At 47.0% G+C, this 21,822-nt stretch overlaps 1 protein-coding gene across 1 annotated transcript in view; it reads left to right on the top strand.

The window, feature by feature from the left end:
• The window catches only part of BAIAP3 (BAI1 associated protein 3), a 976,697-nt gene that overhangs the window by 917,957 nt on the left and 36,918 nt on the right, over positions 1–21,822 (top strand). The window contains exons 28-31 of the mRNA XM_069209880.1: positions 695–803; positions 3,321–3,392; positions 4,407–4,490; positions 7,132–7,252. Coding sequence (XP_069065981.1) covers positions 695–803; positions 3,321–3,392; positions 4,407–4,490; positions 7,132–7,252 — 386 coding nt within the window. The remainder of the gene's footprint in view (positions 1–694; positions 804–3,320; positions 3,393–4,406; positions 4,491–7,131; positions 7,253–21,822) is intronic.

Below are 21,822 nucleotides of genomic sequence, written 5' to 3'. Positions count from 1 at the left end.
TTGACTCATTCCCAGATTTACCTGAAGTGGTAGACCTGGGAATGCGCCAAAAACCTCCTCCTCCCCAGATGAGGCATAACAAGGAGAAATATCTTCGTTTCTTCTCGTTTTTCCTCTTTGTGTGCTGAATACTACAGCGCACATAGAAAGAGGAAATGCCTAAGGTGGTTGTTTTTGTGCAGAAAAGTGCCCCTTCCTGCACAAAAACAATTCTGCATGCAATGGAGGCAGCCTTGCATTCGGGGCAAGAGTGCATGTGTTGGTGCTAGACTGCCAAAAGGGCACCGGCGCAGGGGATAATACAGGAATGTGCCATACTGACCTAAATATGGCACATTCCTGCCCGCAGTGCAGCGTAGCAAGGTTACTTGCTACGCTGCGCTGCGCTGTGTGACAATCTCGTAAATATGCCCCTTAATTTGTTGGCATACACCCTGCAATGCCACAGAAACTCATGACGGCAAAAACATGAAGTGTTAGGTTCTGATAAGAGTGCATAGCATCACATTATTAAGACCAAGCGCTTATGTGTTCTAGCAAACAGATATGTTCGACTTATATAAAAAGGCAATGTACTTGAAATATGGCAAACCCAAATGCAAAAAAAAGCTTGGCAATATCTGTGGGGATTAAAAGTATATAAATACTGTAACATTCAAAGTTTTCTCTAAATTAACTGTTGCATTCATTTTAGGGTACTTGAATCTCTTTGGTGGTTACTGATGAAATTCATCATTGATGCAGTAGATGCAAATCGTGGTGTGTCTGTGGAATTCTATGGGCGATTCTATTACACTCTTGAGGTATGTCAAGTGCATCTCATATCACTTTTCGGAATATGCAATATTGTGAAGTTGCTCTACAAATAGCTGAAAACAAATGCATGCAAACAAACCTATGCAAATATCTTCAAACAGCTAGTAAGTAGTCAACCCGATGACAAATATTTACTTAAATATATGTATATATGGTATAGAGTGAAATAAGGAGACAGAATCAGATTCAGTACCAAGCTGGTAGTCTTCTGATCAAGATGTTAAATAAAGTTTGATCAATGCAGTTGTTCCCTGTATTGGCTCTCAGTACATCAGCAAGTGTTTTTCAAGTTATGTTGCATTGTGCATAAGGGACTCCATGAGCAGAGGCCTGATTTACTGAAAAGGAAATTCACAGTGAGGTCGCTAGAGATGGCACAAATTAAACAGAGCAAGAGTGGCTTCCTTTTATTTTTCAGTGCCAAAAACTAGAATGATAGGTGTACATCACAAATATTTATTTTGCAGTTTGAACAAGTTTTATACATTTGTGTTTCTGCAGTGTTCTAGCTCACACCAATTCCTAGCAGCAGCGCCAAGATGTCTTGGAGTGATACGCTCTTTAAGAATATATATCACATTAGTCCATGCCTTATGCATAGATCGCATCTGACCTATATGCAATGGACCATGCAGATGTGCAATGGAAGGAAGCCTCTATACATCCCGTGCTGCAAGACATTTTCAGCTGTGGCTTCCTCTCAGAGCAAGTGTGTGGCCATGCAGATCCTTCTTTTGAAGGATGCCTAGTAGCATGGAGGCAGATGGCCCAACAGCTCATGGATGGTGCCTGGGAGTGCCCTTGCTTCCTGTTCTGTTATGCATTCACCCCACAGACACACCCCTGATGACCTTGCATGCTCAATAAGTGACCAAGTCACTTCCAATTTCGTCTAAAAGGTGTGCATGATTGTTATAGGGTTTGAGCTGTGATATTATCTTCCCGGTGACAATTGTCTTCCTTGTTCACACTCCCAGCTTACTTATTAGTTACCTGTTCTTGATAGTTTTAACTACTGTCTATCCACCTTCCCTATCCGGTTCTCACCTCATACCTCATCAGTTGCCACATTCTATGCTAGTGGAATGATCAATAGTTCAGTGAAGGCTCTTGACACAGAGTGCCTGATTAGGAGTTTGGCAGATGGTTTTCGCCGTCCGACGGGGAAGTTGCTGCCACACTGGCTACCTCCCCGCTGGACCCATTAAGGGTTTCCCACTAGAATGGCCGGTGGAAACCTAAGTTTCCACCTGCCAGCCTGCAAGAAACAGGCTACAGCATTGTCTCTGGCTCGTAATTGAGCTGGCGGCAATGCTGTAGCCCGCAGGGTGCACCAGCACCCTTGTGCAAATCAGACAGTGAACATTGTGACGGTGCTGGGCAGGGGGGCCCCTGCTCTGCCCATGCCAAGTGCATGGGCAGTGCAAGGTCTTCCCTGTGGCCCCCTACACCTGTTCCCCGTCATCCTTTTCATGGCAGTATTACCGCCAAGAAAAGGCTGTCAGAGAACGAAGTTGTAATCTGCAGGGCAGCACTGCCCTGGCGGATCAGGGTCTCCAACACTACCAGACCACCAGGATCCACTGCAAGTGTGGCCCAGAGTGTGCTTGGTGTGTCTGTGTTTACTGAATAAACGTCATAGTCACCATTTGCCAAGAGTATTATTCTTTCATTTGGGAAAGCTCAAATCGTATATGATTCTAGGAAGTTGGTAAATATTTAAATTCCTCTTGGCTGCCGTTCAAACGTGACAAACAATGAATGAGAGTTGATTTAATAGCAAAGGCGTGATAGTAAGTCTGCACATACACAACCAGTGCTCTTTAAAAACCTCTTGATTGTATGATTTTTCCAACAAATTTGGGTGCCAACAAAATAAAGAGAGGTTAGATGAAGAATCCTGGGGATGCCTGAGGTTGTTTTCTCGCACCAAGTGTTTGGAATAGAAAGTTAGGATTGTTGCATGGCCCAAGCCTCAAAGGGCACCAAATGTAATTATTGACCAGTCCAGGGGATCCTGGCCATGCACAGATAACACCTTTTCACAGATATTGTTCCTGCAGTGATGGAAATAAATGACCTCATCGAAGACTTCCTGTCCTAGTCAAAGGAAACATTCAGGATCCACAGGAAAGAGGGAGAGAGGGATATCAGCAGATGCACAGCAAAGAAGGAAGGGCCTAAGGAGAGTCAACATTCCCACCCTGCTTACACAAATTCATTCAACATTCAACCTGTTTTAGACACCCACACGTGAACCTCTAAAAAGAAAATTAAACAAGGGATATTAGGGCTATTTATAAAAAATATTAACACAGCTTCCAGACTAGCTAAGAACATATTTGCCTGTGCAATGCTTTACACAAAAGGAGGGTGTCCACATGACTTTGTTAAAAGGTAAGAGGGGAAGGGCCTTAACATAAAAAATGAAAAACACCAAAAACTGTTTTTGTAACTAACTGGGATCAGATCTGTTTCTTACGCATTTTTGGTCCTTTGTTTAGGCTCTCGTTGAGTTCTTTCACGCAGAAGGTCAAGGGCTTCCGCTTGATTCACTCCGTAATGGAGATTATAAGGTAACACTTCCTGTTTAAACATTTTTTAATTGATGTGCCTCTGTAAATGTTGTATCACATGATACCAAGGATCTATTGTTGTGCTGCTCGGGCACTGCCTAGAATTGTAATAATTTCTATTAGAGAATTTCCAAGAAGGAGGCTTTCTTATGCATGTGAGAGAATAGGTTCTTTACAGGCTTCCACACAACAAATTTAAAATGAGATGTGCACCTAGTTGGGAAGTTATGAAGCTCAGGGGCTCAGAAGCCTTTGTTCTAATCGAGTAGGGTATTTAGTAGGTGTCCAATTTGTGCATCATTATGAGTTTGGACTTCAAAATGGGGGACAGTGTGCTAAATGCCTGTATTTTCCCCTGTCTTGAGAGGTGCAAAATGGAATAGTATGTCGCTGGTCAATAGGATTTGCAGAATTTTTCTTCTGACACAAGTGATGCAGGTAGAAGCTAGGGTTGAAATTTACTAACTTTTGAGATGCAAATCTGGAGCAAAGTGCTAGTACATTTCCCTCAGTAAGGAATATCAGCACATAATGATTCCATACAGTTACATGCTAGGCCTACATGCAACCTTTGAGTTAGGGAAGCCAAGCATGAGACAGTATGAAGCGGGCCAATATTATAATGTACTCCTTCCACGTCACATATCGAGTGTAAAGTTGTGAGGACATTATTTTAGGATTACGCATACCTCGTGCAGATGCTTTGAAATGGCCTTCCTTTTAAATTACATCAATACAACATATGAAGGGTAACTCCCCTTTAATTTAGATTGCAGTGTATGCCTCCTAGTTGCCCCTTTCCTCTCCTTGCCGCAAGGATATGGTAGCCTGCTCCCCTGGGGAAGGTTCCCAAACAATTAGTCAATCACTCCTGGTGTGTAAGGAGACAAAGAGCAGAAAACTAAAAGCAATAATGAATGTAAAAAGAGTAAATGTAATTTAAATCCAAAATGAGCTGTATTTTAACATGCAGGCTCATTGGTAATGGAATTTTGTACACCTTTCTATTTGCAGATTCTGGAAGAGGAACTTCGATTAAATAAATGCTCAACCAGCGAACTCATTGAACAATACTACTTGGACAAGCTTAAAGAACAGGTAATTAAAAGAAGTTACAGCACGTCAAAGGGTACTCTGCTCTATGGTCTGACTTTTCTACATTTCCAACAGTTTATGCATGATTACTGTCTATAATTAGGCATGAAATGACATTCTGATTATAGAGGTCCTGATCAAACCATGGGAGGCCAAACATCCTCTTATTGTATTCTCATGTGAATTGTCCCAAATGATTGTACATCAAAGACCTTATTTTTTAGTTTTTTAAATTGAGCTACGGCCTGACTTTGCATGGTATCATAGGTCTGTGCCAGAGCACCGTCTCAAGGATGCTGCATTCCTAACCATGTGCTGAATTAAGCCGTGTGTTGCTTGTGTCAGTAAGTGTAGTGTGACAGCAGACAGTAACAAGATGTGGGTGATGAGTGCCTTCATACCGCCACGAGTGTAGTACATGTAAGGGGCCAACTCTGCAGTACTGGCTATGCAAGATCTGATTTTTAAATTCAGAAGTCATGGGTGCAATTTCTCACTCCCCACTGCTTGATTTGTGGTCCTGGGCAAAACAAGAGCACTGTGGAACTGTTTGGACCAGCGCTGGGCATGGACGTCAGTTCACAAAAATGCTGGAGGGGTAGTGGAAGTGACATCAAAAGGAAGGAAGTCTGTCAGTCTGACCAGTGATTCTAAAGCGCACAACAAGCACATCAAAGCAACCAGGAGGGCGCATGCTAGCTACACATTGCATTGAAAATTAATTGAACGTACTTTGCAGTTCTAGCCACTGAGCTGCAGCCAGGCACTGCTATATTTTAAACAATGAATGCTAATGATCCCATATATTGCACTGATGAGTGGCCATTTTGCACTGATTCTGGGCAGTTTTGAACCAGTTCCAGGGCAATTTTCCAGTGACATTTGCACCGATCACCAGTGCCAAGCCAAGATTTCCTCTAGCTGGTCTGGGAAAAAAAAAACATTTAGGAGCGGATTTATCAAGCCTTTGCACCTCTGCAAAGTCATGCAAAGTAACCTGATGCAAAGTCTTGATTGGGTATTTACTTACCAGTGCAAAATCTTTCTCTTCTGAAAGGTAGCCCTTGAAATAACACAAATAGTGTTTGTTTTGTGCAGCTTTATGCTACTTTGCATGAAGGAGTATCCTTTGGATGGTACATGGGTATTCCCTCACTATTGCTAGTGTTTTTTATGCAAAACCCCATCTACTAAATTTGTTAGGCAGGCTCTGCACCAAAAACACAGTGACTCCTTGAAGCAGGCTCCAAATAGTGAAAATATTTTCACTTCTCCTAAATCTTCAGGCTGTGCATGGGTAAAGCACACATCCAATGTTTGCAATCTTTCAAAGTTTGCCTAGGCATTGTAGTTTCTACTGGAATGTACAACACCAATGCTAGGCATGACTAAATACATCTTGGGACTATAGTGCAAAGGTAAGCAAGAGGAACTAGGAAGCATGTTTGTGTGCCAGCCCTGGTGAAAACAGCAGCACTATTCTCTCTTAGTTTATATGGTGCTAGGGTGGTCTCTTGCCTAGCTCAACCCAAAACAGCAAATTTGGTTGCTGCACTTTTTTTGCACCATTTTATTTTACTGTTTCTGATCCTTTGGTCCTTTCAGGGCAAGACTTTGGGAAAGAATAATGCAAATTACCCAGCACCCGCGCAAAAATGCCCAGCACTGGTGTAATTTATATATTTCTATGAGTCACCCACTTACAGTGGTCCATAACCTCTGATCCGGGGAACCCTGGTGGTCCGCAATGCATATTCAGTTTGTCCACGACCGCTCATTAATAACGTGCATATAAATAAACTGTAAAGTTCAGAATTTAAAACGTTACGTAAATTTGAAGAAATGTGCAACCGTAGGCTAAAATTCGAGTTGCTGTCATCACATTGATTAGTGGAAGCAGTGCAAATACTTCAAACATAGGGCCAGATTTACATTGGCCCCTGCGCCCCTTAGCACTTTGCCGTCAATGTGACGCTAACGGGCCACTACCATAGCGCCATATTTACCCTTTGCGCCACATCATCCATAATATATGGATGATGTATGCAAAGGGGGAGTTCCCTCATTAGCGGGTCGCTCAAAATGGCACAATGGAAACTACAAGATTCCATTGCACCATTTCTAGCCTCATTTTAACGCCTGCTTAAAGCTATTGCCCCTAACATGCGCCATGGTGTGCCGTATTGTAAATACAGTGCTACAATGGTGGTATTAGGGGACGCAAGGGGGCTGCAAGACAAGTGGCGCATCACTAGTGATGCGCCATTTTCTGGTAAATATGGCCCATAGTATAGCATGGATGGTGGGTGGCCTCCGTTGAATTTAGAAAAGGTACATACTCACCATTAAAATGTATATACTTTTTTATATTTGTTTGTGAATTAAATTAAATGTTTCATTATTTGTGTATTTGTTTGATGAATGCTTGATTCTATAGTTTTGAATGTTGTTTTGAGGCTCAAGTCATTGAAATTGCTGAAGCTGGGCTCCAGGCTTCCAGTAAGGACTCATTGAGGGCCCCTGGATGCCAATAATGATTCAGAGGGGAGCCCAGATTCTACTAATCATTGTGCGGGGTCCACAGAAGTCAAAAGGTCGAAAACTACTACTCTATTGAATTATATTTTGTTTTTTGCTTCTGCAGAGATCAGCAGAACAGAGTAAATATGGAAGAATAAGCGTTAAGTGTTACTATGAAGCCAACGAACAGAGGCTTTACGTTGAGGTCCTGCATGCTGCAGATCTCATTGCTTTGGATACTAATGGTAAATGCAAATCATTTAAGTGGCAGTGAGAATGTAACTAGAAGGAACCTGTTTGTTATTGTACTATTTTGCTTAATCTTATTTTTTAACTCTGTGTTATTCATTTAAATGTAAAATATGCTCTCCTATATGACAGTAAAATTGCATTTCGATTTATTATGTTATTACATGTATTGCCAATTAAATATACCTAAAGCACATTCTGGGATGCTATTAAATTGTTCGTTTTCCAGGCAATTTAACAAAGGCTACTACATAACTACTTTTCAGTGAAATAGAACTTAAAAGAATTAGAAATAAGTATTTAATTGAGAATAAATTAATGGGATGACCATTTAGGTCTATAAATTTACCATCCTTCTCCACATTTTAAGAACAAACATTTCCCAGTATGAAATTCCAAATGTCAGTCTTAAGCCCCCCCTCCAAAACAAAATCGACAACGCAGCAAAGATTATTCACAACAATTAACTCTAAATTAAATCTGTGGCGTCTGAGTTCCTCCACTCGCCCCTCTCCCCCACCTCAAGGTTTGGCGATCAAAACAAAATGTTATAATAATTCTTCTAGGTCAATACAATTGGTTCTTATCTTGGAGATGATTACATAATGGTGTTGAAAACAAGAAATACCCAGATAGTGGCCATCTAAGCAGCTAACAAAAGCCCTTACTTCCTTTCTAATATATATCCAAAGTAGGTCCAGAGATGTAAGTAGAAATTGTTTCCGTGGAACTTTGCTGTCCTTGACTTTATGTAAATAATACATCTTGTATTCCACTGTTTAAGATGGAGTTTGCAGATTTGGCTCGTGAGATTTGCTGTACGTTCGGAGTACCAAGTGACTGGGGGTAAATTAGCATTGGTGCTGCTCTGTGGATGATTGTTGGAGCCATCATTATACCCAATATATCTCCATGGGCTTGCAATGAGAATGTTTTTTGATCCCACATTATGCACAAAGAGCAGCGCCAGCTACTGAAGTCCCTAGATCCTTTTCTAGCTGGTGTTTTATCGCCATGGATGTAAGACAGCAGGTATGGCCAAAGGGGCAATGTCTATGGCCTGAACACAGACCCTTTCCCAACCTGCTGTAAACTCTCTGTTTTCGTAGGTCAGAGATTTCTTTGATTTTTTTACATTTGTTTTACAACTGTTGTGGCAAACGGCCACTTTTTAAAGTTGCATCATTATCAGTGGAACATGGTGTGGTGTTCCACTACCAATTCTTTCCCAAGCTTCTTCTTTGATGCCCACACCAGAGATGCACCTTGCACTCCATACACGAGAGTGTGAACATTGAGATGCAGGTTGATCTTCTGTTGCTTTTGGAGCATCTCTACTGGCATGCTTGGTACTGTTGTGTCCTGAGTGAGCCTCCAGATGTACTATTCCTCATCCTTTGATTTTTAGTGACTTTGCATGGTGGATGTTCGAAGTGATTAATGGCTTCTTCTTGTCCCCCATCTAAGCTTGACATCGCAGAGTTTGCAGTTCCTGTTCTCCCTGTGAGTGGGTACAAAAAATCCCACAGGTCAGAGTGCTTTTCTCCTCTGTTGCGTTGGCACAGCACATCTTTCTCCTTCTCCTCTTGTTCTGGTGTTGTTGATGTTACTAGTAGGTCTCCCTCTCCTTACTCAGCCAACATATCTGAAAATTCAGTATTGTAGTGTTGAAACAAAATCCCCTTGTCTCTTGCTTCGTATGAAATGGTATTTCTGATACTTGTTGCTAAGGAACTGGCCCTTTATATTCTTGAGCAAGGTTACCTGACTTGGCAGCCAGTCAGCATCCTACAATAGTCTTCAAAATCGAAAACAGACTGCTGCTGCCCACAGATGTCAGAGGAAGTACAGCACTCATTCCTAGGTGCACCAGATCCACAGTCTCACAGGAGCAGCAGAATTGGTGCCCTGAAAAAAGTTGAGTTAGGTAAAGAGACCCCCTAATTTTGGATGTTGACCAATGGCACACAGAGGGGAGCCATTTAATGTAGGTACATGTTACTTTTTAAATTTTAAACAGTCGCCAAATGTGTCAGTAGTCTGCGGACTAGTGCTCCAGGCTGCAGACGCGGTACACCTAATATGGCGCTGGCAGTCTTCTGTCTTGATAACTAGGTTGTGGATTGAATACACCTAAGATAACATCTGCTCTCAGGTTGTTATGGCCGTGGGCACCATATTAGGTTAACTGAGTCTGCGGTCTAATTGTTGAGTCCGCAGACTGACAGTAACATTTTAGAAGTGACATATCCATGTCCTTGAAAACTAGTCCAAAGACTATATAGCGCATGGATTTTTTAAAAACATTTTTTATAGTTGTCGAGTCCACAGTCTCAGATTCATATCTGTTGGCCCGAAATGGCGACAACAGCACAAAGCTCTTCATCCAATGGGAGGTCTTTGATTTTTAAATTTTACTCCAGGGACATCCAGTGGCCTGGTCCTCATACTGCCACAGACTAAAACGTTCGAGATATGTCAAAGAGGTACCATGCAATAACTTTTTAAAACACATTCCTCAAAAACTGTTGAATTGATTACATGAAACAAAAAAAGCACCCTTTCTGAGTAAAGGTCTAGTTTCATGCCATGTTTAGCTTAACTCTGTTAGCAGATCTTGCTACAAGCGCAAGTGAAATTTCCTATGGTAGCTAAAAGGGCAAAACAGATATTTTTTACTGGCCTTAACTTTTTCACCATGCACAGAAATGCACAATAATAGGCATGCTAGACACTGACTCTCTGTGTGGAGTGATTGCCATGTGTTGGGCTATATCTTAACATTGCACATTCTGACCCATCTGTTGACATACATGAGTTGTGGGTGGTGCCAGGAGATGTAGACATGCTTGAATGGAGAACACTTTGCATAAATTACTAAAAACGACCCAGTATGGTAGCAGATGTTTGGCAGGGTCTTTATTAATGGATTCAACCACAACTACATTGAAGTACTTCAATGTTTTAGTCTTGCTTATAGTTTCAAGTAGTTCTTTTGTGAGATTTCATTGACCAAAGACCAGGTCACCTTTGCCTTACAGTTTAACTTGTGGTCATATTGAGAGGGGGGAGCTCAATAGACTTTACTTCCTCTTCAAATAAACTTTTGGAACTCGGGTTATTTCATTATTTAGTCACTTCGAAGAGATGTTTTGGACAATTCTTGGAGGCATCCAGAGCAATTTGAAGTGAAATGACTTAGGTTTGAAATTGTGAAATGTTCAGCTTCTTTTGGTGACCCAAAATTGAGTCAGATTAGACCGAGAAGGAGATGTCTCTAGATTTTCTTAAGGTTTCCAAGGCCTTTTTTCATTTTACAGTTATTTCAAGAGCCAGGGGAGTGAAAGATTTTCTTCTTCCTCTTAGTGGAGCAAATTCCTCTACCCGGTCCCATGTGCACTTATATTCATTGGTAGTGGTTTTAATGTCTTACTGAGAAACCACTACAGAAAGTTTCATTGAGCCCCCTTGGCAAGAGTGTGGGAAACTGGCTCCTTGTTGCAGTACCCCTTCACTTTTTGCCTGGTTTCTGAACGCTACTTGGACTGTAGTGCACTAGGTACCTGCTAACCAGGTCCCCAGTGCTAGTGTTCTTCCCCTAAAATGCATAAAAATATTGTCACAATTGGCAACACCTTTAGCTGCCACTCTAAGTTCCCAGTAAATGGTACGTAGGTACCCAGGGCATGGGGTACAAAGGGTAGGCCCTTGAGGGCAGCAGTACACATTGTGCCACCCTTGGGGACCATGCATCCAAGTGAACCCAGCACTGCAATTGCAGGCTGAGTGTCCTTGTGCAATCCCAAAGTACAAAACTGACATGGCACACAGCTTGGGTGGCTTGTCCACTACACACTGCATGTAATATGGGTAAGTCATCCCTCTGACAGGCCTTCCAGCCCTAAGGCAGTGTGCACTATAATGCATGTGTGGGCATTGAAGCATGAGCAATATGCTCCTACTGTGTCCTTGCCAAACCTGGGACATAGTAAGTGAACGGAGCAGCCACTTAAAATGCATGTACTGGACACCGGTTAGTACGAGTTTCACAGCTACATGATGGCCACTCTGAAACCTGGGTTGTTTTGTATCAAACAACTCAGAACAATAAATCCAAACTCATACCATTGTTGGATTTATTGCACAATATACCCAGGGGCCACCTTAGAGGTGACCCCTACAAAAGCTAACTTACCCTGGTATGGGTAGGTCGCTCCCCCTGCCGCTGCAGCTCCTCCAGCTCCTCCAGGTTCCTGAGTTCCTGAGACCAACCTCACAGTAAGTACCCCCCACCTCCCAGCCCCTCGCTCTGCCCCGCGCTACTCACCCTCTCTCCTGCTCCTGCTTCTTTTCTTCTTTTCTTCTTCTCTGTTCTTCCTCCTTGCTCCTCGTCTGTAATCTTCTGCTGTACTCTTCTTTTCCCCGTCTTCTCTCTTCTTCTCTTCTTCCTCATCTTCTTCTATGGTCTTCTGCCTTCTGTTCTTCGTTTTCTGTATCTTCTTCTGTGATCTTCTGTGTTCTTCTGTGTTCTTCTGTGTTCTTCTGTGTTCTTCTGTTCTTCTGGTCTCCTGCTCTTCTGTTCTTCCGGTCTTCCTTTCTTCTGTTCTTCTGTTCTTCTGTTCTTCTGTTCTTTTGTTCTTTTGTTCTTTTGTTCTTTTGTTCTTCTGTTCTTTTGTTCTTCTGTTCTTTTGTTCTTCTGTTCTTCTGTTCTTCTGTTCTTCTGTTCTTCCGGTCTTCTGTTCTTCTGTTCTTCCGGTCTTCTGCTCTTCTGTCTTCTGTCTTCTATCTTCTGCCTTCGGCTCTTCTGCCTCCTCCGTCTTCTTCTCCCCGCGCCTGCCCTCCTGCTCCTGTCTCATCCCCCTCCCTCACTCGCCTCCCCCCTCTCTATCACCCCTATCTAACCCGTTCGCTATCTACCTCCCTCACTCCTCCTATCTACCTATCTCTCTCTCTCTCTATCTCACTATCCCACTATCCAACTCCCTCCCCTCACTCTCCACCCCCTCCTATCTACCTATCTCTCTATCTATCTATTTCTCTATCTATCGATTTCTCTATCTATCTATTTTCTCTATCTATTTCTCTATCTCTCCCCCCCTTCCCGCCACCCCCTCTATCACCTATCTTCCTATCCTCTCACTCTACCTCTCACCCTCACCCACCTCTACACCCCCCCCTATCTTCACAACCCTACTCCTATCTTTCTCCCTAATCTCCTAAACCTCCTAACACTCACCCCCCCACCCTTAAACCCCCCTCCCCAGCTCTTCTCACTCTACCTGTCCCCCCCTCCCTCGCGCTTTCCCGCCGCGACCTCCTGCACGCCCCCGCCCCCCAGCTCCCATTCGCCCCCAGCTGACCCCTCCCCCCCCCCACCTCATATGGTGGCCGCTGCGCGACTGCGCAGCGGGCGCGCCAGAGGCAAGCCGGAGGCGCGCCAGAGGCAAGCCCGTCTGCGCCCGTCCGCGCCTGGCCTGCGCCCAGCGCCACGACCCCTGGTCCCCAGCTCTCCCAAGCCCCGCTGATCCGCTACGACCCCACCACCCTCCACGCCCTCAACCCAGGACGCTCCAACACCTGCTTCCAAGCTCACCCCAAACGCACCCATGGACCCTTCGCCTGCAACTCCTGCAAACGCATCTTCCACCACGCAACTACCACGACCACAAGCCCACGCGCCATCAAACACCTCAAGTGCATCCTGGTCAACACTCGTTCTGTCCACAAGCACGCCGTTGAACTCTGGGACCTCCTGGACTCCACAGCCCCGGACGTCGCCTTCATCACGGAGACCTGGATGAACGCCTCCTCTGCTCCAGACATCGCCACCGCCATCCCCGAAGGCTACAAGATCTCCAGAAAAGACCGCACCAACCAAGTAGGAGGAGGTATCGCCATCGTCTTCAAAGACTCCATCAGCGTCACCACCTCCACCGAAGACACCCCTCTCGCCGCTGAACACCTGCATTTTCAGATTCGTACCGACCCGAGGACCACCCTCAGAGGATCCCTCGTCTACTGTCCTCCCGGACCGCGCGCCCCTTTCAGCGACGCCATCGCCGACTTCATCTCCCCGCACGCCCTCGCCTCACCGGACTACATCCTCAGAGGCGACCTCAACTTTCATCTGGAACAAAACAACGACCCCAACACCACCACCCTGCTCGACAACCTCGCCAACCTCGGCCTCAAACAACTGGTGAACACCGCCACCCACATCGCCGGACACACGCTCGACCCTATCTTCTCCGCCAGCAAACACATCTTCTTCAGCCACACCTCCGCTCTGCACTGGACCGACCACAGCTGTGTCCACTTCACATTCCGACGCGAGACCCGCCACCTCCGCACTCAACCCATCCCTCGTCGACAGTGGAACAAGATCCCCGAAGAGCAACTCTTCTCCGCACTCGCCGCCAACCAACCCACCCTCACCACCGACCCCAACGACGCAGCCCTCAGCCTCACAAACTGGATCTCCAACTGCGCAGACAACCTTGCTCCCCTCAAACGCACGCATCGACAGACCAACACCAAAAAACCTCTCTGGTTCTCTGACACCCTCAAAGAATCAAAGAAAACTTGTCGTGCCCTCGAGAAGGCCTGGCGCAAGGACCACACCGCTGACAACATGACCGCCCTCAAGAACGCTACACGCGAACACCACCACCTGATCCGCGCTGCTAAAAGGAACTTTTTCACTGACACTGGTCAAAAACAGCCACAACAGCAGAGAACTCTTCAGCATCGTCAAGGAGTTCTCCAACCCCAACGCCAACGCCGTCACGCCCTCACAGGATTTGTGCGAATCCCTCGCCACCTTCTTCCATCGCAAGATCAGCGACCTCCACGACAGCTTCGGACACCAGACCCAACCAAACACCACCGAACCCGCACCCCGGCCATCACCCTCAACAACTGGACCCACATCAACACTGAAGAAACCAAATCCACCATGAACTCTATCCACTCCGGCGCCCCTTCGGACCCCTGCCCTCACTTCATCTTTAACAAAGCCGACGACATCATCGCCCTGCACCTCCAGGCCGTCATCAACTCTTCTTTTTCTTCTGCTACCTTCCCCGAATGCTGGAAACACGCCGAAGTCAACGCCGTACTAAAGAAACCTACGGCTGACCCGAGCGACCTGAAAAACTTCCGCCCCATCTCTCTCCTGCCTTTCCCAGCCAAGGTAATAGAGAAGACCGTCAACAAACAGCTGACCACCTTCCTGGAAAACAACAACCTGCTCGACCCTTCACAAACCGGATTCCGAACCAACCACAGCACGGAAACCGCCCTCATCTCAGTCACAGACGACATCAGAACACTGATGGACAACGGTGAAACAGTCGCCCTCATTCTCCTCGACCTTTCGGCTGCCTTCGACACCGTCTGTCACCGCACCCTAATCACCCGCCTCCGCTCCACCGGGATCCAAGGCCAGGCCCTGGACTGGATCGCCTCCTTACTCTCAAACCGCTCCCAAAGAGTTTACCTCCCTCCGTTTCGCTCAGAACCCACCGAGATCATCTGCGGCGTACCTCAAGGCTCATCGCTCAGCCCGACACTCTTCAATGTCTACATGAGCCCCCTCGCCAACATCGTACGCAAGCACGACATCATCCTCACCTCCTACGCCGACGACACCCAACTTATACTCTCTCTCACCAAGGACCCCGCCAGCGCCAAGACCAACCTACAAGAGGGTATGAAGGACGTCGCAGATTGGATGAGGCTCAGCCGCCTAAAGCTGAACTCTGAAAAAACTGAAGTCCTCATCCTCGGCAACACCCCGTTCGCCTGGGACAACTCCTGGTAGCCCTCGGCACCGCACCGGCCCCCGCAGACCACGCCCGCAACCTCGGCTTCATCTTGGACCCTCTTCTCACCATGACCAAGCAAGTCAACGCCGTGTCCTCCGCCTGCTTCCTCACCCTCCGCATGCTCTGCAAGATCTTCCGCTGGATCCCCGCCGACACTAGAAAAACCGTGACCCACGCCCTCGTCACGAGCCGCCTGGACTACGGCAACACCCTCTACGCTGGGACCACCGCCAAACTCCAAAATCACCTGCAATGCATTCAAAACGCCTCGGCCCGCCTCATCCTCGACGTACCCCGCAACAGCCACATCTCCGCACACCTGAGACACCTGCATTGGCTCCCAGTCAGCAAAAGGATCACCTTTCGACTTCTCACCCACGCACACAAAGCCCTCCACGACAAGGGACCGGAATACCTCAACCGACGCCTCAGCTTCTACGTCCCCACCCGCCTCCTCCGTTCCTCTGGCCTTGCACTCGCTTCCGTCCCTCGCATCCGCCGCTCCACGGCGGGTGGGAGATATTTCTCCTTCCTGGCGGTCAAGACCTGGAACTCCCTCCCCACCAGCCTCAGGACCACCCAGGACCACTCCGCTTTCCGGAGACTCCTAAAAACCTGGCTTTTCGAGCAGCGGTAACCCCCTCTTTCCCCTAGCGCCTTGAGACCCGCACAGGTGAGTAGCGCGCTTTATAAATGTTAATGATTTGATTTGATTATGGTTGATGATCAGTTACAAGCAGCCTGACACCATCAGACAAGATTCTGGAACCCTGGGCTGAGAGCACTTGCTACCTGGGTTTGGAAAACAAAGCTCTTCCTGGGCAGAGGTTTTACACCTCCACCCCCAGGAATGTGCACTGCCCTGCCAGCAAGCTTCAAAGGGCTTGTCGCCTTTGAAACTTGACCCCCAGCCCTGCTGCTAGTAGCAGATGGCTGACACCGTTGTAAGCTCACACTTTTGGTGGAAGAAATGGCAGAAAAATGCACAAAGGACAGTAGGAGTGGCCACCCCCAGCCTGCACCACTCCTAAGGTGTTGCATGCAAGGTGACCTCTCAGTTTCGTTTTCTTCCACCTTGCATGGAAGGAACATAGCCTATCAGGAATAGAGAAGTGACCTCTGCCCACAGGAAGTGGTCACATGATGGGTGTAGCCACCATAAGGTAGATGACCCATTGGTCACTACTAGGGACTCCCCTGAACACCCACTAAGGGCCAGATGTACGAACCGTTTTGCATGGCACAAACTGCAAAAATCGCAGTTTGCGCCATGCAAAACAGCCATTGCGATGCACATTCCCATTTTGCAAGTTGGTACCGACTCGTAAAATGGGAATGCAACTCGCAAATAGGAAGGGGTGTTCCCTTCCTATTTGCGACTCGCACCGCAATGCAGAATTGCTTTGTGACCGCGAAAGCGGTAGCAAAGCAATTCGCAGTTAGCACCCACTTGAAGTGGGTGCTAATTCATTCACAAAAGGGAAGGGGTCCCCATTTGTGAATGTCGCCCAAAATATTTTCTCTAACCCATCTATTCTGCCATCCTCTTTTCTTGTTAAAGGTTCCACCCTTGCACTGTACTGTTTTGTTATTTTCACTCAGGCGCTGTCATTAAATGTCACGGACTCTGGCACCCAGGTCTGTGAAAATCAAAATAAGAAAGCTACCAAGGGCATTGCAAAAAAAACTCTGATGCACAAACTAGAAGATTGTCGCCTCTCATTCGGAAATGGGCTTAACTAGGCTGCCCCACATTTTCTATCCCAGTGCCCGGTGAGTCTGATGAGGCTAAAGGAAACTGCCTGTGCGCTCATGCACACAGCGTGATGGACTGGTCGCTGCGGATGGCTGCTCTTCAGAATGCATCACTGTTTCAAAGGAAATTGGTAATTCAGAGTCACTGCCAAGTGGTCCCTAAATCACTCTGATGCCTTTGTTTCTGAACCTAGCTTACATCTCAAAAGTGAACCGACATATGCAGGCGCAGATCCTTCACAGGAGCTGCACAAGGCAACTTATGCAGAAGTTTATTTTCTTAATTTTCATAACATCAGAGGGTGAATCAGGATGGAACGGGGAGACTACAGTGATTTACACCTGCTTCTAGGTGCCACTTCGGCTGTTAAATGAGTATTCTGCAAGAACATGACTCGTGAATAAAAAAGGTGTACGCAACAGCCTGCTCAGAAACTTTCAATTACACAGAACTCATAAAAAAAACACAGGGCGTTTCACAGGGGTCTTGTGAAGACGTGTAAGTTAAACAAAGTACATGTTAGGTGTGCACTTGCACATAACATACGACCTTTCTGACCATTGTGTGCGTGTCACTGGCACTAATTCATATAGTGTGCTCGACCATGGTATTTAAATGTGCTTTTTAGGGTCAACCCTGCAGCTGTGCGGCCGTTCACAGCTGTGTGTTCCACATCCACAGTAAATCGTGTTATTGGCTACCTCTGAGTGCCGAATGTAGTCAGAGATATACCTTTAGCTTCAGGATTACACAAGTATTTTGTTGACCTGAATGAAGCGTAGTCAGCGTGGGCGCTCGTAAGGCCGCGCCGCGGTGAAGGGAAGAGATATTTTGTGTGTGTAGTTTTTGTTTATCACATACTCTAGTGCCCTCTGCCCCTTTTCCTAACCTTGTACACAAATACTGGCCCATATTTATACTTTTTTAGCGCCGCTTTTGCGTTTGTATTTTGTAAGTTTGCGCCGCTTTTACGTTAAAAACTGACGCAAATGCGGAGCAAAAAAAAAGTATAAATATGGGCCACTGTATATTATCCAGCGATAATGCACTGTTTTGATGACGAAAAAAAATCATCCCACAGGAAACACCTTCCAACACACGCCTTGCAAATACCGCACTGATTCATTGACTGTTGCATTGCTGATTACTTTGCATACAACTTATACATTTATGGGTTCTTTAAACCCTATCACAAATAAATTGGTACCAAGGAGGTGTGGCAGAAAATCTTTTGATGCGCAATTGGTTGCAAAGGCTGCATTTTTAATTACCCTACTGGGTTAAGGTGCCTGCTGCAGGGAGCTTTGTGTGCCCAGTAAATCCCAGAGAACAATATTGAACTAACTCTATTGGTTAATCCACTCACTGTGTTGACTCTATTAGTAGCATAGAGGGTAAATATGCCTCCTGCAAAGCACATCATGTGAGATGGTTCTAACAGATTTTTATTTTGTGTAGGGAGCTTAGTGGGTTACCGCTTTTGACACAGAGATCCTTTTATTACTTACAGTTCATAAATTGGTAGCCTTCTAATATAGCACAGAGAGCCAGGGACCTGCATTAAGACTGCCAGACTGGAGTAACGTTTCTCCAGTTCCAGCACTTTTTAAAGTGCACGATTAGCTCCCACTACTCACTTGTGGAACAAAATAACATCCAATGACGTACATAACAAGAACTCTCTTTGGTGAACACATTTCAAGCATGAATACAAGTCAGCTTTGCCTGAAGTAAAAAGATTTATCTGCTCTCTGATGAAATCGGTTAGAGTGCCCCAGGCTGACCACAGGCCTTCTGGCCACAATACGACCTCGAAGTTCACAGGTGGTCACTGCTCTTCTCCACATTTTTAGGGTTGAGCCTGCATTGCATGCGCTCGCGCATGCGTAGTGCAGCAAGACGCTTTAGTGTTTAGAAAAGGGCTCGGAGCCCTGTCAACCTCACGTCAGTGTTTTTTATTGGTTCGTGGGCTTGCCTAAAAAAATCTGCTTGCTTTCATTAGTCCAAGGCACGCATACGTCATGCCTTTTCCGGTGGCTAGCCCCCCTCGGGCGCAGCGACCAAGTACAGAAAACATGCGAGGCTCACTGTTTTCCATCGGGCTCGTGGACTTCTTTTTCTCTAATTTACGAGCACAATCTCGCTTGGCAGAAGTCGAGCGCTTTACATAGTTAATTTCACTTTTTCGGGTTATGTACATAAATGCACTTTTGCCCGATAGGTGAAAAGTCAGGTTAGGAGTTTACAACACGATCAGCTCTAACATGAGCAAACGCGAGACCCGTTGCATTGCAAATGCTTGTTAGACTTGTAGTGTTGGGGGCCCTAGGCCTTCATACTGCTAATTAAGGTGACACAGACATATAGTAGTAGGTTTGAATAACTAGCCTCGGGCACGTGCGCCCGGCCCTTTTTATTAGCAGGTTCACCTGACTGGTGACGCCTGTGATGGATGGGTGTGGGGTGAGTGTAGAAGCCAGCCCTCAGCAGAGTGGCTGGTGGAAACACTAGAACATGTCCAGCAGGACACTACATTCCTCCCAAACTTTGTTGGGAGCAAACAACCAAGTCCAACCTGTGGGAGAGAAAACATAAACAGTAAAGCAATCGCTGAGTCTCTTCAGAGGGTCTGCCAGACATGCTGCATGGAACAGGTACAGCTGGGCACTCAATATCACGACACGCCTCCATTGTATAACCAGACTGTTCTGGACACAAATGGCTGTGTTGCTGATGTCCGGATACTTCAGTCACCTGTCCACAACATTACAGTTCACTTGGGAACTGTCGGTCCTCTCCCGGCTGGGCTCCCGGTGTTAGAGTCTATGTGCAGTGTTTGATGCTGGTGCATCAGGAGCAGTGGGGAGTCTATTTTAAGGATCTCTGGAAGGCATTCCAGCCCCAGGGATGGCACACCTCCAAAGACTGCGGATGACCTGGATGAAAGAAGCATCATTGTTGAAAATCATGGTGCACCTCGACATCCATTGGTAAAGCAGCGTCAGGCTTTCCTCTCGTGCCAGAACTCAATCACACAGGAGTCTCCTCGAGGCCTTTTGGAGGGCTGCCACAGAAGCGTGTGGACTGTGCCGGGCCGATCACAGGCCAAGCGAAGGCATCGCTAAGGAACTGCCCACAGGTCTACATCCCAGTCGCGGTTGGAGCCACAAGGGTGGTTGTCGTAGGGTTGGCGTACTCGGACCGTCAGGACTCATGTGCTCTAGTCTTACTGCAATAGTCTTTGGGTGACCTGTCTCTGTCTCGGACCACCGTGTTTCCCAGGGCCTCTCACGGAGCTACCTCAGACACATCTCTCCTGGCGGGATTCCTCTCTCCCCAGAATTCCCTTGAATCCTTGGCCCCTGGAATGCCACGGTACCACGTCCGAGCCTCATACAACCCCAAGGGTGGATGATCCAAATAGTCTGGTCTGCTCTCGTAGGCAGGTGTCTGGTTCACAGGGGCTTATGGCAGGTGTCTGGGTGGTCAGCCTCCCATGGTGCAAGGGATGCCTTGACAACTTCAGATCTTGCTGCTGACTTTGGCTCCACTCGGGTGGTGCTGTGGTCTTCAGTTGTTTTGGTTGATGCACCTCGTAAAGATGATGATCTTGCTACATCTTGCGGAAGATCAACAGGTGGCGGGGTGTTCGATGGCAAAAGGATGACTTGAGGGACTTTGTGGCCACTTGCAGTTCTTGCCTGGCATGTGCAGTTGGCAACAGGGATGCCATCATGGTCAAGCAGCTGGTGACAGATGGCAGGACGGTCGAGCTGGGACGCATGGGGCATGGACGCGGTTTGCGCATGCTGATGGCTTACAATGGTCCACCCTCTGAGCTGTCTCCAGTGACGTCTGTTCACCCCAGTGGCTGTCTTGTGGTGTGGATGCCCTCTTGTCTGCTGGCATAAGTCCTCAGTCCTGTCACTCTTTCCCCTTTTGCTTGCACACCTGTGGTGGTGTTGATCTTCTGTGTAACTGGTCTGTCACACCCTTCTTCTCTTGTTCCTCACGTCGTGGCATCGGGCCACGTTCTTCGTTCCTCTTTCCTTTTCAATGTGGTGTCACCCCACAGGTCGCATGTTGCCCCACATGGACCTCTCGTTGGCTTGTGCTGCACCTCTGACGGAGCATTGTGCTCTGTCACAGCCTCTCGCAGGCTGAGTCCTGCCAGTAGGACTTGATCCACTCTCCTCACAGACCTCTCAAAGGTCTGGTCTGTTCCGGGATCTTCCTTGTGGTCCACTCCGTGACTGGAGGGTCACCGTTACCTTCCCCTTGTCTTCGCTCGACGGTGCGGTGCTTGTACCTCAAGACTGCGCTGTCGCAGCAGTCACTCCTGCCTCCGTCTGCTTGGCAGGGTTGGTCAGTTCTGCTGCCCTGCTGAATGATGGGTCAATGGTGGCCATCTTGTGCTGTGGTGTGGCCAGCTGGTGCGGCCTCTTCTCCCTGGCATTGCGTCATGCTCTCGGAGGGCTCACTCTGTCTCGGACTCCTGCCCGTGTAGTCAGGTTCACCGGTGCGGCCCTCTGCGCACTTCTAACATTGACTCTTTCCTTTAGGGCACCCTTTTGCTGGTGCCTTACACACTCGCTGTTGCTTGTCCACTCTCCTGACTTGCCGTGATGTCCTTCACTAATGGGGGCATGCGGTGCAATCTCCTTTCTGGTGGTGGCGGCAGACATCCGCTAGGGGGTGTGCGCAGAGCGGACGGTGCTTTTTGTGGCTTGCTGTTTTCATGGGTGGCTAGGGATTGCAGGGACTGGCCATTCATCTCCTGGTCTGCCACCATTCTAGGCAATTGTCTTCCCCTCTCTCGTTTGTATACAGATGTTGCTGGTGGACTTAACATTGTTCTCCTGAACTGTGCACACAGTATTCTTCAGTCCTGCTCCTGTTTGGACCTCAAGAGGGATGCTGAGTGGATGGCAGGGGCACACCATGCCTCGCCTGTCATGGCTGCTTTCTCTTGAGGCTGCAGTGC

This window comes from Pleurodeles waltl, chromosome 10 (genome assembly GCF_031143425.1).
Source record: "Pleurodeles waltl isolate 20211129_DDA chromosome 10, aPleWal1.hap1.20221129, whole genome shotgun sequence".
Classification (NCBI taxonomy): domain Eukaryota; kingdom Metazoa; phylum Chordata; class Amphibia; order Caudata; family Salamandridae; genus Pleurodeles; species Pleurodeles waltl.
Note: the sequence above shows the minus strand (reverse complement) of the source record. Positions and strands in the feature narration are given on the sequence as shown.